Source organism: Lepidochelys olivacea (genome assembly GCF_965140295.1).
Source record: "Lepidochelys olivacea isolate rLepOli2 genome assembly, chromosome: 4".
NCBI classification, from domain to species: Eukaryota; Metazoa; Chordata; order Testudines; family Cheloniidae; genus Lepidochelys; species Lepidochelys olivacea.
The window spans coordinates 91,101,790-91,123,355 of record NC_140414.1 but is presented as its reverse complement, the minus strand read 5'-3'; the positions used below and the strand labels follow the sequence as shown (position 1 = coordinate 91,123,355).

At 43.3% G+C, this 21,566-nt stretch overlaps 1 protein-coding gene across 2 annotated transcripts in view; it reads right to left on the bottom strand.

Moving 5' to 3' along the window:
- FGL1 (fibrinogen like 1) overlaps positions 1–21,566 on the bottom strand; it is a 69,558-nt gene that overhangs the window by 15,026 nt on the left and 32,966 nt on the right. For both annotated transcript variants that reach the window (XM_084626944.1, XM_084626945.1), the window contains exons 4-6: positions 13,356–13,536; positions 7,987–8,146; positions 1,264–1,361 (exon numbers count right to left, since the gene is read on the bottom strand). In XM_084626944.1, coding sequence (XP_084483070.1) covers positions 1,264–1,361; positions 7,987–8,146; positions 13,356–13,536 — 439 coding nt within the window. The remainder of the gene's footprint in view (positions 1–1,263; positions 1,362–7,986; positions 8,147–13,355; positions 13,537–21,566) is intronic.

Genomic DNA, 21,566 nt, shown 5'->3' with positions numbered 1-21,566 from the left:
CCAGTGTAAGCCACCCAGCCCTCTCACATTGGTAGGATTTGTGAGTTGCTGATGAAGGTAGGAAAGAGGATCCAGCCATAATCCTGGATTTGCTCTTCCTCAAAATTTGGGGGAATTACCATCCAAATCCAAAATTTGAGGCTTTGGGTCCTCTGTAGATTAGTAAATTAAACAATCAGAGCCAAATCCTCAGAGGGTGTAAACTGACATCTTTCCAATGACTTCAGTGGAGCTGTGCCAAATTTAAGACAATTGAAGATCTGACCCTGAATGCATAGCATAAATTCTTCTTTCACTTACACCCATTCAACCCCATTGACCTCGATTTTTTATCTGAGGAGAGAGTATGTTCAAAGGCTGATTGAGCAATGAGGGGCATGATGCCATTGTGAACTGTCAGCAGAGTAATTTAGGAAGTCTGCCTTTTAAAGGTTTTGGGAGGAGGAATGAGTACACTAAATTGAATCATAAGATCTAACAAGCAATAATTTAGTCCTGGTCTACACTAGGAAATTAGGTCAGTATAACTCACACCTCTGAGTGATGCAGTTAAACCAACCTAACCCTCCTTGTAGCTACCACCTCCCAGAAGGTGAATTACCTATGCTGATGGAAGAACTCCTCCTGTTGGTGTAGGTGGCATCTTCACTGAAGTGCTACAGTGGTGCAGCTGCACCAGTGCAATATTTTAAGTGTAGACAAGCCCTTAGAGGAGGGTATGTTAGGACAATAGGAGATTAACTACCTTTAATTATTAGAAATATGGAGACACTGCTAGCATTCCTAGGAGTAGGAGAAATAAGAAAACACCCAGACCTGCATTGTCAGTCAGATTGTGTCACATATGTGGCCACTACAAGTCCTGACTAAATGGAACGGATGCAGTTCACTGACTGGGTCAGGACTGTCAGTTAAACTGATGCAGGTCTGCTATGGGGAGGAAGGATCTGAGAGCGTGGGGGATGCTGGCATTATGTACTGCAGAGCATTGCTCTGTAGAGGATCCCTGCACACCATTGACACATTGGTCCAATGAGGGTTTGAATCCTTTATTAGGAACTGAGATCCAGATTCTGATCTAATTTACACTGTTGTAAATTCTAAACAACCCCATTCAAATGAGTGGTGTGACTCAGGATTTACACGAGTGCAAATTGCATCAGAACCTGGTCCTGAAACAAAGTAACAGGCAGAAACAGATGGTGGATTTGCCTGTATTGCAAAGGCCGCTAAGGAAGAAAAATATTTCTGTACAAATCTTACCTTGATTGGTGAGATAGTGAAGATTTTTATTTCCAAGCCAGTATTCACCATTTGTTGAAACAAAATTTCCAAAACCTTGTTCATAGTCAGCCCAGACTCTGAAAATAAAATTGAAACTAATGATTTGGGATAATGAAAGAGGATAATAAGTTTGCTAGGAACTACACCATTGTTTTAACCTCACAGTCTTATATGATATCAAGTCACTAATAAATTACTTTTTGGGGCATGATTCTGACCTCACTTACCTTGGTTTTAAACTAGTGTAAGTCTATTAACTTAACTGGAGTTACTTCTGATTTACACACATGGAAGTGGGAGGTCCTTAGTTTTTTATGCTGGCAGCTGAAACCCAAACTAAAGCTTGGTTTCCAGAAACACAGCCACAATAGCTTTTAAGGTCAGAAGGTATCATTATGACCATTTTGTCTGACTTCCTGCATAATATACTTGCCTAAATTCCAGTAATCATCGCCTAAATGTGTACAATGAAGAGACACTTCCCGGGTGACCACAGCATGAAAGTTTATGTGTAGGAGTGTCACACACAGCATTTCATCAGAAATAATATACCTTCTGTGATTTGACTGAGTAGCTTATGAAATTTCCACAGATCTCGCTGCTACTGTTTTGTAAGCTGTAGCATCACCTTGCTTTTCCCACCCTTGAGCTAGGGGCACGTCTTTTGATAGGCCCTGCCATTTTTGTGTCTCTCTCTGGTGCCTAGATACTATAGTGAAGGGAGTACTAGAAATGCCAGACAGATCAGATAAAATCGTTGTTTCCTTTGCCTTGCAATGGAACGCAAATCCAATGAGCCCTGACTAAAGTGTCAGGTTCAGGATGGATCGGGTGGAGAACAACCTGACACTCAGGCTCGAGTTGAGTCAGGCAGTCTCTGAGCACAAGCTGCACTGGGGGTTGGTACAGCAGTGGCTGCCTGCCCTGCTCCTGCTGGCCACTGCCACCTCACTGTACTGTGGTGTCAAATTGCCGTGCCTCTTTTTCCACAGCACACACAGCTAAGGGAGGCAGCTGTGGCCAGCAGGCAGGGCATGCAGCCAGACCCTACAGGAAGGAGCTGCCGGAAACAGATCTGGGGCATGGAGAATGGGGAGGGGGAAGGCCCACCAGCCTGACCTCCAAGGTTGAGGCAGTGGCACTAACACAGGTCTGGGAGGAGTGGCCAGGGAAAGGGGAAAACTGGCCACCCTTTGGGTGTGCAGTGCTTGGCTGGGGCTGGGAGCAGCTGATGGGCTGTGGTGGGAGAGCAGGGCTAGGGGATAATGAGCCCCAATGGTTCCATGGAGAAACAAAGTAAAGAAAATGCATTCTGGGCCAGAGGTTAGACCCTTGCAACCTGACTTGAACCTGACAGGACCAAAATACTAGTGTCAGGTTTGGGTCGGGTATGAAACAACCCAACATGCTTGGGCTGGGTTCAGATTGGCTGTGGTCAACTCAGGGTTGGGTTGGGCTCTAAAATTAGGCTCGAGCAGATCTTTATTTTTCCATCTCTAGAGTGGCTCTGACAGACTCTCTGTGACCCTAAGAGCCCCCTTTATGCCAACAGGCAAAGGTCGCACCCAACACGCTGTTGTCAGAATATTTAGCCAAAGAGTATCTTGTGAGGTATCATGTAAGAACTGGTGATACAGTGGTCCCTAATATTACTGTGTGACGTATGTGCAGTCAGTGTGTAAAGAATTGTGTATATGTGTTGGAAATATATTCCTGAAATATGTTCAGATCAAGCAACCTGAGTAGAGCAGATAAACAGGTTTGCCATAGACAAAGGAACATTGTTTCACCTGTTTACCTTTGTCTCCAATGTAAATTGAGCAAGGAGAGGCCAGAGACAATGGAAGTACATTTACAGTGATTAAGCCAATCGAAAAAGAAAATTGATCAAGGGATGAGGAAGACAGCATGGTGTCCACACATCAGGAGAGGAGAGGAACTTTGTCTGGGTTTGCTTTTCAAAGGTTTCCTGTACTATAAAAAGGAGAGAGAACCCCTTAGTTATCCATCACTTAGGGAAGAAAAGGGACACTATCCTCTGTGTCTGTGCAAGTTTTGTCCCCTGGCCTGAAGGGCTAAATATGTTGGTAAACGGATGTAAGTGAGAACTGCTTAGGCAAAGATTGTAACTTGCTAAAATGAAAAGTTTTAGTGACTAGAATGCGTGTTTTGTTTGTAACCATACCTGTCGTTTTCTCTTGCTTAGTATCACTTAAATCTCTGTACTTTATTAATAAAAACTTATTAATAGTTTTACTATAACCCATCTCATTGCTATTATATTTAAGTGAAGAATGAGTCCTCAGGTAACCTAACAGGCTGGTGTGCACGCTGTCTCTGTGAAAGGGACTGGACACTGCAGAAAGACATCTCTGGGGAACTCAGGAGTTAGGTTTTACTGATTGTTACCTGCAAGGAAGGTTTAGAATGGAAGAGTCTCAAGGAGTTTGCTGGCAAGGCAGACAGACTGGTATGTCAGAGAGCTGACATACAGTTTAACAGTAGCAAAGCTCTCACTTGCTGAGGCAGAGGAGTAACACAGTGGCTTATGGTTCTGAGTGTCCTGAAGAGAGAATCACACTCCCGCTGTGGTCTTGTATAAATCACTTACTGTAATCTCTTTGGGGTTAATACTGATCTCAGTTACTTCACTGTAAAGGCACAGTAATTCAATTTCAGTCAATCAATGAACTAAAACCTTATTTCCCTCCATCTGAAAAATAGAAATAGTATTGCTCACTTTTCGCCTACTTGCAGATGCTCAGCCTCTCAGGATCAACCCGCACCACCAACAAGGGTATTGTGAGGACTAGTTATTGTTAATCGATAAAATGTGCTGAGTAGTTTTTAGGTTAAAAGTACAATTCCAGAAGAACACTTTTCCTATTGGTATTTAGAGCATTTTAAAAGGGAAAAAAAGTTAGTGAAATAGAGCAAAGACACAAAATTACTGTAAAAAGAAAAGGAGTACTTGTGGCACCTTAGAGACTAACCAATTTATTTGAGCATAAGCTTCCGTGAGCTACAGCTCACTTCATTGAGCTGTAGCTCACGAAAGCTTATGCTCAAATAAATTGGTTAGTCTCTAAGGTGCCACAAGTACTCCTTTTCTTTTTGCAAATACAGACTAACACGGCTGTTACTCTGAAACCTGTCAAAATTACTGTAGATATCAACTGACAAAACCAAATACATTGCTAGCTTATGTCACGTGAAATGGCAATATATGACTGTGAAAATGTGCTAATAATGAACTTGCCTCAAGATTCACTTGTGTTTCTGTATGTTAAGGTATTGTTTACTGGTGACTGCAGAGATATCTAGCAGTGAGGTTTAAGAGTTTGTAAAAGAGGCTAGCCAAGCATGCGCTATAAAATACATAATGGATAATACAGGGTGTACTCACTACAGTTAAAAGAAGTAAACAACGTGTCAGACATTTAAAGATCTTCATTTACTACAGTGTGTTATTACAGACTAGGTCATGAGGCTGCAAAGATTATCAGGAACATATGGTAACAGGGTAGTGCATGTAACATCATTAATGTTAACTGAGTATGAGTTATGTAACAATATTAAAACCATATTGGACTCAGTATTGTCTGGCAGACTGAACACAGGGCTGGGAATCAGGACTTTGAGCTACTGAATTCTAATCTTCGCTTTCCCAGATTGACTTATTGTGTCTCTAACCTCTTTGTACCTCAGTTTTTCCCATTTATAAAATGAGGATAGTAATACTTACTAAAACTAGTTAATATTTTTGTAAAAAAAAAGACAGAAAATGGGGTTTTCAACAAAATAATTTTCCCCCAAGTAGTACCTGCTTTACATAGAAAGTTTAAATTTTTTATAGAACCCTCATGCCTGAAAACCAATTTATAAAATAAAACAAACCACAACAAAACCCAACCCATGCACACAAAATCCACACCAAAAAATGCTTGAAAACCAAAGAGATTTTGGTTTTCAGCCAAAAATTGAAATATTTCAGCCAAGTACATAAATATTTTGTTTCAGATATGCCACCATGGTGACTCATGAGAGTTGTAGTTCAGTTGCCTCATGTTCCCATTCTCCTCTATATGTTGGGCTCCCGAGCCAGACTCCACCTCCCATGATGCACCACAGCCAGGGATTCCCTAATTCACATGGTACATCATGGGAGATGTAGTCCAACCCAGGAGCTTGGGCTTATAGAGGAGAACAGACTCATGAGGCGCCTGAACTACCACTCCCATGGGACACTGAAATATCATTTCTGAATCAAACTATTTTGGTTTTCAATTTTTTGCTGAAAAGACCAGGTTTTCCACAGAACACTCTCTCCTCCCCAATTTTCCAACTATTTTTAATATATGCTTACCTGCATCACAGGTGTTTTTTTAAAGGATTCCCTAGTTTAGTATTTGCACAGAACTCTAAACATGTCAGATACTATTTCAGTGCTTATTAATGACATGAAAATGAACTTAGTTACACACAGTGGGACAGTGGTGCTATGAACATCTGATTTACCACAAATACTGCTGTCAAAGAAAATACCCCAGTGCAGCAAATGACCATTTTTGCTGTGGCCTACTATAGTTAGAATTTAATGTGTCTGTAGTGTTAACTACAAATAATTAGGCCAATGTTACTGATAGTCAGTGGGTGTTCTGATTAGAGAGGATATAGCCAAAATTCATTTGGACATGATAAGTGGGGAAAGGAGCAGCAGCTCATAAATCCAATTTACCTATATTATCCCCTTTCCTAGGTACAGCATCTAGGTACTTACATACCCCCGCATCATCACAGTATCAGAACACCTCAAACATTATTGATTTTTTCCTTGCAACACTGTGAGGTAGGTAGTTGCTATTATCCCCATTTTACAAATGAGGAACAAAATAATTAAGACCCTGATTCAGCAAGGTACTTAAATATGTGCCTCACTTAAAACACAGGAGTAGTCCCAAGGGTTTCAGTGGATTGTTTTTAAAAGATGCTTAAAGTTGGGTTAATTCTTAACTACTTTAATTGGGCCTAAGTAACTTACCCAAGGCCACACATAGGGTATATCTACACTACGAAATTAGGTCGAATTTATAGAAGTCAGTTTTTTAGAAATCGTTTTTATATATTCGAGTGTGTGTGTCCCCACAGAAAATGCTCTAAGTGCATTAAGTGCATTAACTCGGCTGAGTGCTTCCACAGTACCAAGGCAAGCGTCGACTTCCGGAGTGTTGCACTGTGGGTAGCTATCCCACAGTTCCGGCAGTCTCCGCTGCCCATTGGAAGTCTGGGTTGAGATCCCAATGCCTGATGGGACTAAAACATTGTCGCGGGTGGTTCTGGGTACATATCATCAGGCCCCCGTTCCCTCCCTCCCTCCGTAAAAGAAAGGGCAGACAATCGTTTTGCGCCTTTTTTCTTGAGTTACCTGTGCAGACGCCATACCACGGCAAGCATGGAGCCCACTCAGGTAACCGTCACCGTATGTCTCCTGGGTGCTGGCAGACGTGGTACTGCATTGCTACACAGCAGCAGCAACCCCTTGCCTTATGGCAGCATATGGTACAGTAGGACTGGTAGCCATCATCGTCATGTCCGAGGTCTCCTGGTCGCCTCTCTGAGGTCGATCAGGAGCGCCTGGGCAGACATGGGTGCAGGGACTAAATTTGGAGTGACTTGATCAAGTCATTCTCTTTAGTCCTGCAGTCAATCCTATTGAATTATCTTATGGTGAGCAGGCAGGCGATACGGATTGCTGGCAGTCCTCTTGTACCATCTTCTGCCGGGCAGGCAAGAGATGAGGATGGTATGCAGTCCTTCTGCACCGTCTGCTGCCAGTCAAAGATGTAAAAGATAGATGGAGTGTATCAAAACAAGAAATAGACCAGATTTGTTTTGTACTCATTTGCAACCCCCCCCTCCTCACCCCCCCGTCTAGGGGACTCATTCCTCTAGGTCACACTGCAGTCACTCACAGAGAAGATGCAGCGAGGTAAATCTAGCCATGTATCAATCAGAGGCCAGACCAACCTGCTTGTTCCAATAAGAACAATGACTTAGGTGCACCATTTCTTATTGGAACCCTCCGTGAAGTCCTGCCTGAAATACTCCTTGATGTAAAGCCACCCCCTTTGTTGATTTTAACTCCCTGTAAGCCAACCCTGTAAGCCATGTCATCAGTCGCTCCTCCCTGCGTCAGAGCAACGGCAGACAATCGTGCATCTGAGTTGAGAGTGCTGTCCAGAGCAGTCACAATGGAGCACTCTGGGAAAGCTCTCGGAGGCCAATACCGTCGAATTGTGTCCACAGTACCCCAAATTCAACCCGGCAAGGCTGATTTAAGCGCTAATCCACTTGTCAGGGGTGGAGTAAGGAAATCGATTTTAAGAGCCCTTTAATTAAAAAAAAAGGGCTTCATCGTGTGGACGGGTGCGGGTTTACATCGACTTAACGCTGCTAAATTCGACCTAAAGTCCTAGTGTAGACCAGGGCACAGAGTCAGGCAAAGTCAGGCAAAGTCAGGAATTGAACGAAGAACTTTGGTGTTCCAGTCTGGTGGCTTACGTACAAAATCATCATTCCTCTCTTTTCACCACTGATCGTCTCTTACGGAGATAGCTTTAGAGTTAATGTATAACTTGGTCTCACCTGGTCTCAGATACCTGTGGTTTGTTTGTAATTATAACTGCTGGCTCCAACACCTACCTATCAAATTTCTGGCTGCCATCAGAACGTCTCTGAAAAACAGTCCAGCCTCCCCCTTCTGACATGTCACAGTAGGCGAGGAATTCACTAGGGCTCTGAAGAGGTTTCATCTTGTAAAATCCACTGCGTTTATGTCCATCGTTGTAGATCTCTGCACAATCTGCTTTCAAAATATCAGTTGAAAACAGATTTTTTTAGGTCCTTTACTTATTACTGAAAACAAGCTTCACAAAGAGGGACCTTCATCAACATAATCAATGTATGGTAAAAATATAAAACTTGCATATTATCTTTGTGTTTTATCATTTTCATTGATTACCATAATTACATGTTTGTACAGCCTCCTCAAATGTAAAAACACCCACTAACTTCAGTGGGATTTCCACGTACTACAGAATTTTGCTCATTGTAGAATAGCCACAAACAGCAGGACGGAATCATCACTGTTAGGAGAAAAATAATAAACATTGAACCTGGTACACCTTTGCACCTTCTAAAGCATGAGTCCAAACTCACATACTCCGGTATGTAAAATGTTCCCATTGTGATTTGATACTATTTTGCTCTCACTTTGAATTGGTATAAGTGACTGACTAAGGTTCAGAGAATAAGGCCCAATGAATGCACAATAATTCCATAATTCTATAATCTTTTTTTTCCTCCTAGGAGTTAATTTTTATATGAAAGGAGTTCTTTGTTAATATCTAATCTACTCTCAGACTGTCAGTCACACAGGAAAGACATACAATTTTCAACTCTTTCTGTTTTTCCTGGCAAAGGTAGAGGTGATTAACTGTAAGATTTACCTCTGAAAACTTGCTGAACACGTTGGCTGGGGTTCTGCCAACATTTTGTTTTTTTAATTGCATTTGTGGGCCAGTTTGGAACATTCTGAACTATTTTCTTTCTCCCTTGTGAAAGCCCCAGTGCGTTTTAGACCAGAAAATAAACAGTTTATACTGAAAACAAAAGACTGTGCCAGGGTTTGAACAGACTATAATAGAGAAAAGTAATGTAAATAAGATCTAAGCCAGTCGATGGGAGGAATTTAAAGAATGTTTCACTAGTTTAGAGTATAGTCTCAAATTTTCAAACACTCATGATTTTCTCAGCAGAGTCCCAAGTCTGCACTGTACTTAAGAATGTGCTTAATCCACTGGTTTCAGAGTAGCAGCCGTGTTAGTCTGTATTTGCAAAAAGAAAAGGAGGACTTGTGGCACCTTAGAGACTAACAAATTTATTTGAGCATGATGTGCTCAGCTCCTTGAAGATGCCTGTGCATGACTATAGAGATAGGTAAGGGTTCGGGCCCTATGGGGCAAGGACTTTACTGCCTTATTTTTCTGTGAAGTGCCCTGTGAACTGTGGATGCTATACAAATATATAACCACACCAACAATGATATTACTATTAATAAATACAGCAATCCAGTGGCCTTTTCTCCTGTATAAGGGGCCGTTAGTATTGCAGGAAGGGAGATTCTCCCCCAAAGATTGTGGGGTGAAATCTGGGTTTTAGGGGTTGGCACAGGGAGGAGGACATGCCTTTATTATAAGAAGGCATGTCATGCTGTAGAATGGAATATATATAATATACATTGGAAACTCAGCTATCCAAGCATCCAAACCTTCCTGTCTAAGAAACTGCTTGTGTCTGTATTGGCTCTTGATTATCTGCACACACCTGACATGGGAAAACTGTAGCTGAACAGTGGAGAGAGCAGCATGCGGAGAGGAGAGCATATTAGGCCCACTGGACTAAATTCTCTTGGTATGAGTCCATTGACTTCAATGGATTTACATTATGGATAGATTTGGCCCTTTAGGACTTGGGTAGTGACTGAATGAGGTGACCCAGAAGGAAGAGAAGATTTTATTTAGAACTGCAACAAACCTGCTGTACTCTTACAACACAAATGTCCTGAAAACTATGGAAGTAGCTTCGTCTTTTATAGAAACAGAAGATATTCAATATGAATCTGTGATTAAGCTTTTCTTTTTTTGAACCCTTGACTGCCAAAATGGTGCCTTGGACTAGAACAAGTGGCTGGCTGACAATTTTTGAAATTTTAAGTTTCAGAGTAACAGCCGTGTTAGTCTGTATTCGCAAAAAGAAAAGGAGTACTTGTGGCACCTTAGAGACTAACCAATTTATTTGAGCATAAGCTTTTGTGAGCTACAGCTCACTTTGATGTTTTCTCACCTTAAAATGCCCTCCAGCTGTAACAATATTTTCAGTCTCTAAAAGAGTCTCACTGTCCTGTAAGCATTATAGATGTTAGATCAAAACCAGAGCTTCACACCCAGCATGGAAGCTGATTGCTTGCTTTCACTGGCAGAATGGTTTTAATAATGAATGTGATGCGTTGTTGACAGGACAAATGGGGAAAAGGAGGGATATGTTTGGGGATTTTTCTTTATAGTACCAGAGACAACAAAAACCCAACTATAATTAAGTTCTCCATATCTTGCTAGTTAATGTGGCAATAATGTGTGAAATATGGCGCCCTGAATATTAGAAGAGACAATGAAATGGGGCCCAATCCTACAGTTGTGCTGAGAGACCCTGCTGATTTACTTCAGTGGGAGTTCAGGGTACTCAGCACTGCTTTCCTTTCATCCACTGTTTGTCTTGTCCATTTAAAGTGCAAGCTCTGCATAGGGTCTTATGAGGTTTATATACAGTGCCTAACACAATGAGGTCCTGCTCTCAGTTAGGATCTCTAGATGCTACTTTAAGACAAAAAATAATAACAGTTACAGGATGCACTTAGATCAGGCTCTTAATCTGAAAAAAAAAATCTCATCTATACGGACAATTGGGCATTCATATTCACATTCACCTAAAGATGCAGATTAGTGCCTTGTGGGATTTTCACAAGCCCTTAAGCAGGTTAGGTGTCTAATGCTGACTTTCAATGGGAATTAGGCATCTAACCTGGCTAGGCACCTTTGGAAATACTATTAGGTGCCTATCAGCATTTTTAGGCACCTAAATACCTTTGGAAATCTGGTCTCTAACTACAATTTTTAAAATATTTTCAGTAGTTTAGTCATTGTAGGGTGGTCTATGTCCACTGTCCTTCCTAATCTTTCACTCCTCCTTCAGCGGGACTGGAGATGGCAAATGGCTGACATGTGTTAGTGTTTGTCTAGACTTGGCTAGTATTAGACACAGATTTAGCAGGCTATGAAGGGTGAAAGGCAGAAACCTGAGATTTCTGTTAGCTGACTATAAGATTGCCACCCATCCGGTTTTCACCCAGACAGTCCGGGTTTCAGCTTGTGTGTCCAAGTACCATTTCACAAGCCCTGATGTCCAATTTTTTGGATCTGTGGAAACTTGCTCACTTCTGATTTGAGAGATGCTTACCCAGAGAACGCACACCACCCTCGTGAGGAGGGGAACAGAGCCCAGCCAATCATAGCTGAGTGCCCTGCCACCCAGCGAATCACAGCTCACAGTCCTCCTTGCCCCAGCCACTCCCAACAGACCAACTGGGGAAAGTTCAGTAAGTTTCTCAGCCTGGAGTTTGGCAGGACACAGGAACTGGGTGGGTGTGCTGCAAATGGGGGAGCATCTGTTTCTCTTCCTTCCACTCTTCCACTGTGTGTACAAGTGGGTGGGACCTTCTTCTCTCTTAGGTACTGGTGCAAATAAGTGGAATCTCTTCCCCTATCTAGGCATCCATGTAAATGTAGGGGGAGTCCTCCCTTTCACCTCAGCTGTATGTGCAAAAGGGGAGCTCCCTTCCCCTGCTCTCCAGAACCAGTGTGCTAATGAAGCAAACTTTCCACTGTGTGCATGTGTGTGGAAATGAAGAAATTCAAATGAGTGTAAGTGAAAATCCCCCTATGTGTGTGCAGATTGTCCTTATTACCCTAGGATGTGTGAGCAGATGTACCTCAGAAACAGCAATCCTATGGGAGGATGGGGGGAGAGGGGCGAGTGATGGAGCAGGGCCTTGGGGGGAAGAGGCAGAGATGTGTGCAGGGCCTTGAGGGTCTGGTTACCAGCCATTAGAAAGGTGGCAGTCCTAGCTGACTATCTGTTATTTATGTTTCATTTTAACAATACCCTTAAGGTAGCAAAAATCAGAGGATCAAATCCTCCATTCCAGCTGAGCTGAGTTCAGCACAGGGCAGGAGGGTTTATGAAATGGTGGCTTTAAGTCACCTTTGTATTCTTCAGTACTGGAGGTAGTCCTGTTTCTACCATTGTAGTTCTACAGCACTTGTGGGGAGGATCCTAAAGAGGCTAGATCTGCTGGCACAAAGCAGCTGGAGTGGAGCCCAGAATCTAGTTGAATAACGAAATCATCAGCCAAACTAAAGCTAAGGTCACAAATACAAATTATATGAAGTCTGTACTGGCTTCTGGTCACCGAGCAATAGGATTCTAAAGTTTTATTAACTTTTATTGTTCTGTATAGTCTTGTTTCATGTGTCCTGGCTGAGCTGGTAGTGTCTATGCTTCTGGGAGAAATCAAGACATATAGTATTGCATTGCTGGGTGTTCCTAAAATTAAATTGAAAACAGTTGGGAGTTAGACTCATTTTTCAGCTGAAAAAATATGATTAAAAACATGTTTGAAAGGGCTTTGCCCTTTCTCTTCAGTCTCTTAGCTCAGGCTCTGTTTATATACCTAAAGAATGTGGCTCTAAACAACAGACCATAGCTGTGGGGTTTTTTTAAAATTCCTTTATTTGTATCATGTTCTTTAAAGCATGAAAAATTCTTTCCCTGCTCTTATTACACTTTTTGTTTTTTATTAGAGTTTCACCTGTTTTAGAATTTTAATTCAACAGATCAGCTGTTTTGGACTGAGATGGTGGGAAATGAGGTCCAAAGTTGTGGGGCCCTCATGGAAAACAGCCAGCCCCTTTTATTTTATATGGAGGGAAGCGCCATCTTGAATGCCATCATTCACTGCAGCTGTAGCAGTAACACAATGGGGGAGAGGTGGATTCTTGGATAGGTAGCTGTCCGGTTTCTTAGGTTTTTATAGGTCACCTTAAAGTCTAAGGTTATCACCTTAAAATCTACTCAGAAGCCAACAGGTAGCTAGTACAGATCTAGAGCAGGTATAATTTGGCAAGATAGCATTTTAAAAAGCATGCTGGAATGTTCTGCAGCAACTTCAGTTTCTGGACAGTTTTAAGGTGTAGCTCCATGTAGAATGCATTGCACAATCTGATCTCAAGACAACAAAGGCCTGGATAATAGCTGAATGCTATGTCTTGGTGGGACAGTTTCCTGGGGGAATTGTAAAGCATCACTGTAACGCTGAAGTCTCTGTTGTACTGGCCATGGAAACATATACACGAGTTCAAATAGACACAATGTGAAAAGAAGAAATAAATTCTAACCTGCGTATTGTCTTTTTTCTCCCAGGTCAATAACACTGTTTTCATCTCCGGTGTCACTGTATTGAATCTCCTTCTCCTGTAAGAGCTGCACTATTTTTACCTGCTGCTGTTTCACACGATACTCCAGAAGTCTCACCTGGGCCTTGAGCCTCAGCTGCTCTTGAAAACAACTCTGTAGAGTCTAGAGGGGAAAATGCACTTTTGCTTGTAGAGTTAACGTTTGTCACAGTGTGTTTAGCATTAATAAACCACTTGATTCAAGAAGGCAGTTCTCACCAGTCACTGTAGAAATTGATTATGATTAGCATTCCCCCCCTTTATTTAAAGTTATCAAGTATATTACAGGGTGGCCAAACATCCACCAGCACTTTCTCAGACTTCTCCTTAAAACACTCTTCTTCCATGGAGTCTTTAAACAATAATCCATTTATATATTTTATAAATAAGGAATTTACACCGCTTAGAGACCAGCTCTTATATCATGGGGATGGATGATCCACTCCCACAGGAAAATCTGCAGGAGGGGACTCTGGTGGAGAATGTTACTGTAAGGATTCCTTCATAGAATTGTCTCCCCCCATCTTCCTGTCAGGGACAGGGTTTAGTCCCCAGAGAACAGGTAGTGGGATCTTCCCCAAACCTTGTAGTCCCCAAGGGTCTCAGGAAATATAATCTGGACACTGGTACTTTTTCAGCTTTGCTCTCTAAACACCATTATGTCTGACTTTCATTTCATTTTAGAGTACAAGGTTCTTAGGGTATGGACTCAGACTTCCTTTATGCATGGATTGTACAGCTCCACACCCACTGCCAGCGCTCACAAAAAAAAAATTATGATCATTCACAAGTTGCTGATGAACATGAAGAATAAATGCTAAGTACAAAGAACGTGATTCACTGTTATCCTACTACTCATTTAATCAGTTACACCAGGGCAAGGCTGGTGTGAAATGCTAACATTCTGGCAGTGGTGTGGTGGTACAGAAAGAAATGGGTAAACCTACACTCCATATTTCCCAATGAGAAGTGGGTAAACTTTGTTTACCCTTGATTATACTACTGCATTCTGATCTGGTAGTTTTGGTGTATTGAAGACCGTGTTGGAATCACAGGCTATCAGTCTGAATGGTGGTGGTGGAGGGGGGATCCTAGTCCTGCCTGTTGGCTAGAGGGATCTAGAGCTAAGAAATGAAGCATGATGCTGCAACCTTCCTGCAAGAGAATCTATGTTTTTATTTAATTTCTCTTTGTGTATGCCGTGAACATAATAGTAGTGTTTTGCACTCACTTCACACTGTTGCAAAAAAACCAAATGTCTTTCCATACTAATTTTGTCCTATTCAATTTGACAGACATAGGTTCCCTCCAGTGCATCCAAATGCAGCACAAACCAGCATGTTTCTCTATAGATTTGCTTCCTTGTTGGTGAATCAGCACCATCATTAATGTCTGTACAGCTCTGAGAATAGGATTCTTAATTAAGACACACAGCACTCATAAGATTCCACAAACTGAGAAGTTAACACATGATTATACTTTAGCGTTAGTTAAAAAGAAGAGGGGCTTTTACTACAACCAATAAACACTCATGATCCATTTTACATAGACATGGCCTATTGTTTCTGGTAAGACTCAATCAAGATTATTACAGGAGGCCAGACCGCATTGCTTTTTCATTCTAGACGATGCAATTCACTTTGTTGACCAACTTAGAGTAGGAGATTGAAAAGAGAGAAGAGTTGATCTTTTTAGGCAAGAGATAAAGAATCACTTCAAATGGGTTTGTTATAATGATTTTTTTTTATATAAAATGTTATTTTCTTTTAATATTCAAGGTTCCCTTAGATGAGTATTTGTTGCTTCAGGCATGTTGGCTCTGCAGCGCAATCCTGATCACATGCCTTCATTCCAAATGTTTGTGTTGTATCTCAGATGTTTGCTTTTAATTTAATTCATACTGTGTTGTAATCCAGTATATAATGACGATGGTTAGCAGCCTGGAACACATATGGCACGATAAGGTAGTTTTTCAGGAACCTGTTGAAGAGCAGAGGGTTTACTGCATGTGCCAGTGTGATGCATTTTTGAAAACTCCATAAAAATCTTTGGACCAGATTCAGCTATGGAGTAAGTTCCGTACCAGCTGGCTGCTTGAACCTAAGCCATGCTGAGCAGGCAGCAGGACCTTTGGCCACAAGAAGTTGTGAGATGAGCTAGTTGACCAAATCCTAAAACTCACCAGAGACACACACAAGCCCTTCAGTGGCCTATTAACCCCCAGAGCCCTAACTTATTTGAATAGTGCCTTGAAAATCTTTTCCAGGTGTCAGTAACAATGGGCACAATGATAGACAATACAGTAATATACTCCTGAAAAGCTGATAAGCGTCACTTATTAGATGAAAAAAGAAAAGGAGTACTTGTGGCACCTTAGAGACTAACAAATTTATTTGAGCATAAGCTTTCGTGAGCTACAGCTCACTTTATCCATGAAGTGAGCTGTAGCTCACGAAAGCTTATGCTCAAATAAATTTGTTAGTCTCTAAGGTGCCACAAGTACTCCTTTTCTTTTTGCGAATACAGACTAACACGGCTGCTACTCTGAAACTTATTAGATGGTCCTTGTTGGTCAAGTGATTCTTACTGCAAAATTCTTACAGATGACTTATGAGAGACGGTATTTTTTTCAGCTTCAGGGAATGGGCACTTTTGCCTCACAGCATACTAGTAGTTTTGATTGTATTTCTTATCCTGTTTGATGTAAGTGTAAAATGCTCATGCTCCCTCTGCTGGCTCTTCATTAGCAAAGCCCAAAATAATATGAGCCAAATTTTTGAAGTGCCCTCAACACAGGTGCCACATTTGCTCCAACAGTTTTACACACAGAACTGCTTGTGGATCTTGCACACACACACAGCACTTGCATGACCATGTCAATCAGTTAGAGATCTAGCTGCTTAGTTTTCATGCACAGAAGCATTTGCACTCAAAAATGTCAGTTTTTGCAGAAGCAAAACTGTGGGTGACAAAGTTAGAGGGTTTGTAAAATTTAGCCATATAGGATCTTAATAATTATTTTTAAAAATTATACAATATTTTTTGTTTCTATAGTGCATTTCAAATGAAGATCTGAGTGCTTAAAAAATTAATTAATTAAGTCTCTAAACACTCCTGGGATGTAGAGAAGTATTATCATAATTTTACAGATGACCTTTTAGCCAAAGCTGAGGATCAGAACTCCATCCTCATTCTCTTTGACCTGTTAGCCACCTTCGACACAGTCAACCATACTCTTCTTCTTGAAATCTTGTTCTCCCTTGGCTTCCATGACTCTGCCCTCTCCTGATTGTCCTCCTACCTCTCTAATTGCTCCTTCAGAAGGTTCTTTGGAGGATATCCTCAGTTTTCTCTGGGGTTCCACAGGGCTCCGTACTTTGTCCTCTTCTATTCTTCCTCTACACCATCTATTTACTTTGGGTAATCTCATCTACAAACACAAATTTAACTACTATCTCTACAATTTAGGGATTGTCTACACTGGCACTTTACAGCACTGCAACTTTCTCGCTCAGGGGTGTGAAAAAACACACCCCTGAGGGCAGCAAGTTTCAGTGCTGTAAAGCGCCAGTGTAGACAGGGGCACCAGCGCTAGGAGCCGTGCTCTCAGCGCTGGTAGCTGCGCCCCTCCTGGAGGTAGTTTTTTAGAATGCTGGGAGAGCTGTCTCCCAGCACTCTGCTGTGACTACACAAGCCACGTTAAAGCGCTGCTGTGGCCAGTGTAGACTAGCCAGTGTAGTACCTCTCTGCTCCAGACCTGTCTCTTTCTGTCCAAACTAAAATCTCAGCTTGTCTCAGTGTCAGGGCTGGGCCTTGGGCAGTCTGTCTGCATGGGTCAGTTACCAAGCTGCAGTCAGGAGATGAGTAGCAGAGTTGCGTCAAGCCAGGTCAAGATGCCAGGAAGTTAGAGTCAGGCACTGTGTTGCAGACAGGAGGCAAGTAGCGGAGTCAGGGTCAGATCAGGTCAGGCAGGGTCAGGATGCCTGGAAGTCAGGGTCAGGTGCTGAGTTGCATAGAGGAGGCAAGTAGCAGAGTCTGTGGTTCACAGCAAGACAAGGTCTGGAGCAGAAGCAAGCAAATAGTTTGCATCATTGCTCAGACAGCTTTCTATGATGACTTCCTATATACCAGCATGAGCCAATCAGTGGGCTGTGGGGGGCTACCACTCAGGCCCTTCTGGGTGTATATCCTGCAGCATGCAACTTCACAGACTCCTTTAGCAGAAACCCATCCTGAGCTTCCGATGGTGATGTGAATCATAGCATCATAGAATCGTAGAATCATAGAATATCAGGGTTGGAAGGGACCTCAGGAGGTCATCTAGTCCAACCCCCTGTTCAAAGCAGGACTGATCCCCAATTAAATCATCCCAGGCAGGGCTTTGTCAAGCCTGACCTTAAAAACTTCTAAGGAAGGAGATTCCACCACCTCCCTAGGTAACGCATTCCAGTGTTTCACCACCCTCCTAGTGAAAAAGTTTTTCCTAATATCCAACCTAAATCTCCCCCACTGCAACTTGAGACCATTACTCCTTGTTCTGTCATCTGCTACCACTGAGAACAGTCTAGAGCCATCCTCTTTGGAACCCCCTTTCAGGTAGTTGAAAGCAGCTATCAAATCCCCCCTCATTCTTCTCTTCCGTAGACTAAACATCCCCAGTTCATAGAATCATAGAATCATAGAATATCAGGGTTGGAAGGGACCCCAGAAGGTCATCTAGTCCAACCCCCTGCTCAAAGCAGGACCAATTCCCAGTTAAATCATCCCAGCCAGGGCTTTGTCAAGCCTGACCTTAAAAACCTCTAAGGAAGGAGATTCTACCACCTCCCTAGGTAACGCATTCCAGTGTTTCACCACCCTCTTAGTGAAAAAGTTTTTCCTAATATCCAATCTAAACCTCCCCCACTGCAACTTGAGACCATTACTCCTCGTTCTGTCATCTGTTACCATTGAGAACAGTCTAGAGCCATCCTCTTTGGAACCCCCTTTCAGGTAGTTGAAAGCAGCTATCAAATCCCCCCTCATTCTTCTCTTCTGCAGGCTAAACAATCCCAGCTCCCTCAGCCTCTCCTCATAACTCATGTGTTCCAGTCCCCTAATCATTTTTGTTGCCCTTCGCTGGACTCTCTCCAATTTATCCACATCCTTCTTGAAGTGTGGGGCCCAAAACTGGACACAGTACTCCAGATGAGGCCTCACCAATGTCGAATAGAGGGGAACGATCACGTCCCTCGATCTGCTCGCTATGCCCCTACTTATACATCCCAAAATGCCATTGGCCTTCTTGGCAACAAGGGCACACTGCTGACTCATATCCAGCTTCTCGTCCACTGTCACCCCTAGGTCCTTTTCTGCAGAACTGCTGCCTAGCCATTCGGTCCCTAGTCTGTAGCTGTGCATTGGGTTCTTCCGTCCTAAGTGCAGGACCCTGCACTTATCCTTATTGAATCTCATCAGATTCCTTTTGGCCCAATCTTCCAATTGGTCTAGGTCCTTCTGTATCCTATCCCTCCCCTCCAGCGTATCTACCACTCCTCCCAGTTTAGTATCATCCGCAAATTTGCTGAGAGTGCAATCCACACCATCCTCCAGATCATTTATGAAGATATTGAATAAAACCGGCCCCAGGACCGACCCTTGGGGCACTCCACTTGATACCGGCTGCCAACTAGACATGGAGCCATTGATCACTACCCGTTGAGCCCGACAATTTAGCCAGCTTTCTACCCACCTTATAGTGCATTCATCCAGCCCATACTTCCTTAACTTGCTGACAAGAATACTATGGGAGACCGTGTCAAAAGCTTTGCTAAAGTCAAGAAACAATACATCCACTGCTTTCCCTTCATCCACAGAACCAGTAATCTCATCATAAAAGGTGATTAGATTAGTCAGGCATGACCTTCCCTTGGTGAATCCATGCTGGCTGTTCCTGATCACTTTCCTCTCATGCAAGTGCTTCAGGATTGATTCTTTGAGGACCTGCTCCATGATTTTTCCAGGGACTGAGGTGAGGCTGACTGGCCTGTAGTTCCCAGGATCTTCCTTCTTCCCTTTTTTAAAGATTGGCACTACATTAGCCTTTTTCCAGTCATCCGGGACTTCCCCGGTTCGCCACGAGTTTTCAAAGATAATGGCCAGTGGCTCTGCAATCACAGCCGCCAATTCCTTCAGCACTCTCGGATGCAACTCGTCCGGCCCCATGGACTTGTGCACGTCCAGCTTTTCTAAATAGTCCCTAACCGCCTCTATCTCCACAGAGGGCTGGCCATCTCTTCCGCATTTTGTGATGCCCAGCGCAGCAGTCTGGGAGCTGACCTTGTTAGTGAAAACAGAGGCAAAAAAAGCATTGAGTACATTAGCTTTTTCCACATCCTCTGTCACTAGGTTGCCTCCCTCATTCAGTAAGGGGCCCACACATTCCTTGGCTTTCTTCTTGTTGCCAACATACCTGAAGAAACCCTTCTTGTTACTCTTGATATCTCTGGCTAGCTGCAGCTCCAGGTGCGATTTGGCCCTCCTGATAACATTCCTACATGCCCGAGCAATATTTTTATACTCTTCCCTGGTCATATGTCCAACCTTCCACTTCTTGTAAGCTTCTTTTTTATGTTTAAGATCCGCTAGGATTTCACCATTAAGCCAAGCTGGTCGCCTGCCATATTTACTATTCTTTCGACTCATCGGGATGGTTTGTCCCTGTAACCTCAACAGGGATTCCTTGAAATACAGCCAGCTCTCCTGGACTCCTTTCCCCTTCAAGTTAGTCCCCCAGGGGATCCTGGCCATCCGTTCCCTGAGGGAGTCGAAGTCTGCTTTCCTGAAGTCCAGGGTCCGTATCCTGCTGCTTACCTTTGTTCCCTGCGTCAGGATCCTGAACTCAACCAACTCATGGTCACTGCCTCCCAGATTCCCATCCACTTTTGCTTCCCCCACTAATTCTACCCGGTTTGTGAGCAGCAGGTCAAGAAAAGCACCCCCCCTAGTTGGCTCCTCTAGCACTTGCGACAGGAAATTGTCCCCTACGCTTTCCAAAAACTTCCTGGATTGTCTATGCACCGCTGTATTGCTCTCCCAGCAGATATCAGGAAAATTAAAGTCACCCATGAGAATCAGGGCATGCGATCTAGTAGCTTCCGTGAGCTGCCGGAAGAAAGCCTCATCCACCTCATCCCCCTGGTCCGGTGGTCTATAGCAGACTCCCACCACTACATCACTCTTGTTGCACACACTTCTAAACTTAATCCAGAGACACTCAGGTTTTTCTGCAGTTTCGTACCGGAGCTCTGAGCAGTCATACTGCTCCCTTACATACAGTGCTACTCCCCCACCTTTTCTGCCCTGCCTGTCCTTCCTGAACAGTTTATAACCATCCATGACAGTACTCCAGGCATATGAGTTATCCCACCAAGTCTCTGTTATTCCGATCACGTCATAGTTCCTTGACATCACCAGGACCTCCAGTTCTCCCTGCTTGTTTCCAAGGCTTTGTGCATTTGTATATAAGCACTTGAGATAACCTGTTGATCGCCCCTCATTGCCAGTATGAGGCAGGAGCCCTCCCCTCACAGACATTCCTGCCTGTGCTTCCTCCCGGTATCCCGCTTTCCCACTTACCTCAGGGCTTTGGTCTCCTTCCCCCGGTGAACCTAGTTTAAAGCCCTCCTCACTAGGTTAGCCAGCCTGCTGGCAAAGATGCTTTTCCCTCTCTTCGTAAGATGGAGCCCGTCTCTGCCCAGCACTCCTCCTTCATGGAACACCATCCCATGGTCAAAGAAACCAAAGCCTTCTCTCCGACACCACCTGCGTAGCCATTCGTTGACTTCCACGATTCGACGCTCCCTACCTAGGCCTTTTCCTTCCACGGGGAGGATGGACGAGAACATCACTTGCGCCTCCAACTCCTTTATTCTTCTTCCTAGAGCCACATAGTCCGCAGTGATCCGCTCAAGGTCATTCTTGGCAGTATCATTGGTGCCCACGTGGAGAAGCAGGAAGGGGTAGCGATCCGAGGGCTTGATGAGTCTCGGCAGTCTCTCCGTCACATCACGAATCTTAGCCCCCGGCAAGCAGCAGACTTCTCGGTTTTCCCGGGAGTTCCCTCAGCCTCTCCTCATAACTCATGTGTTCCAGTCCCCTAATAATTTTTGTTGC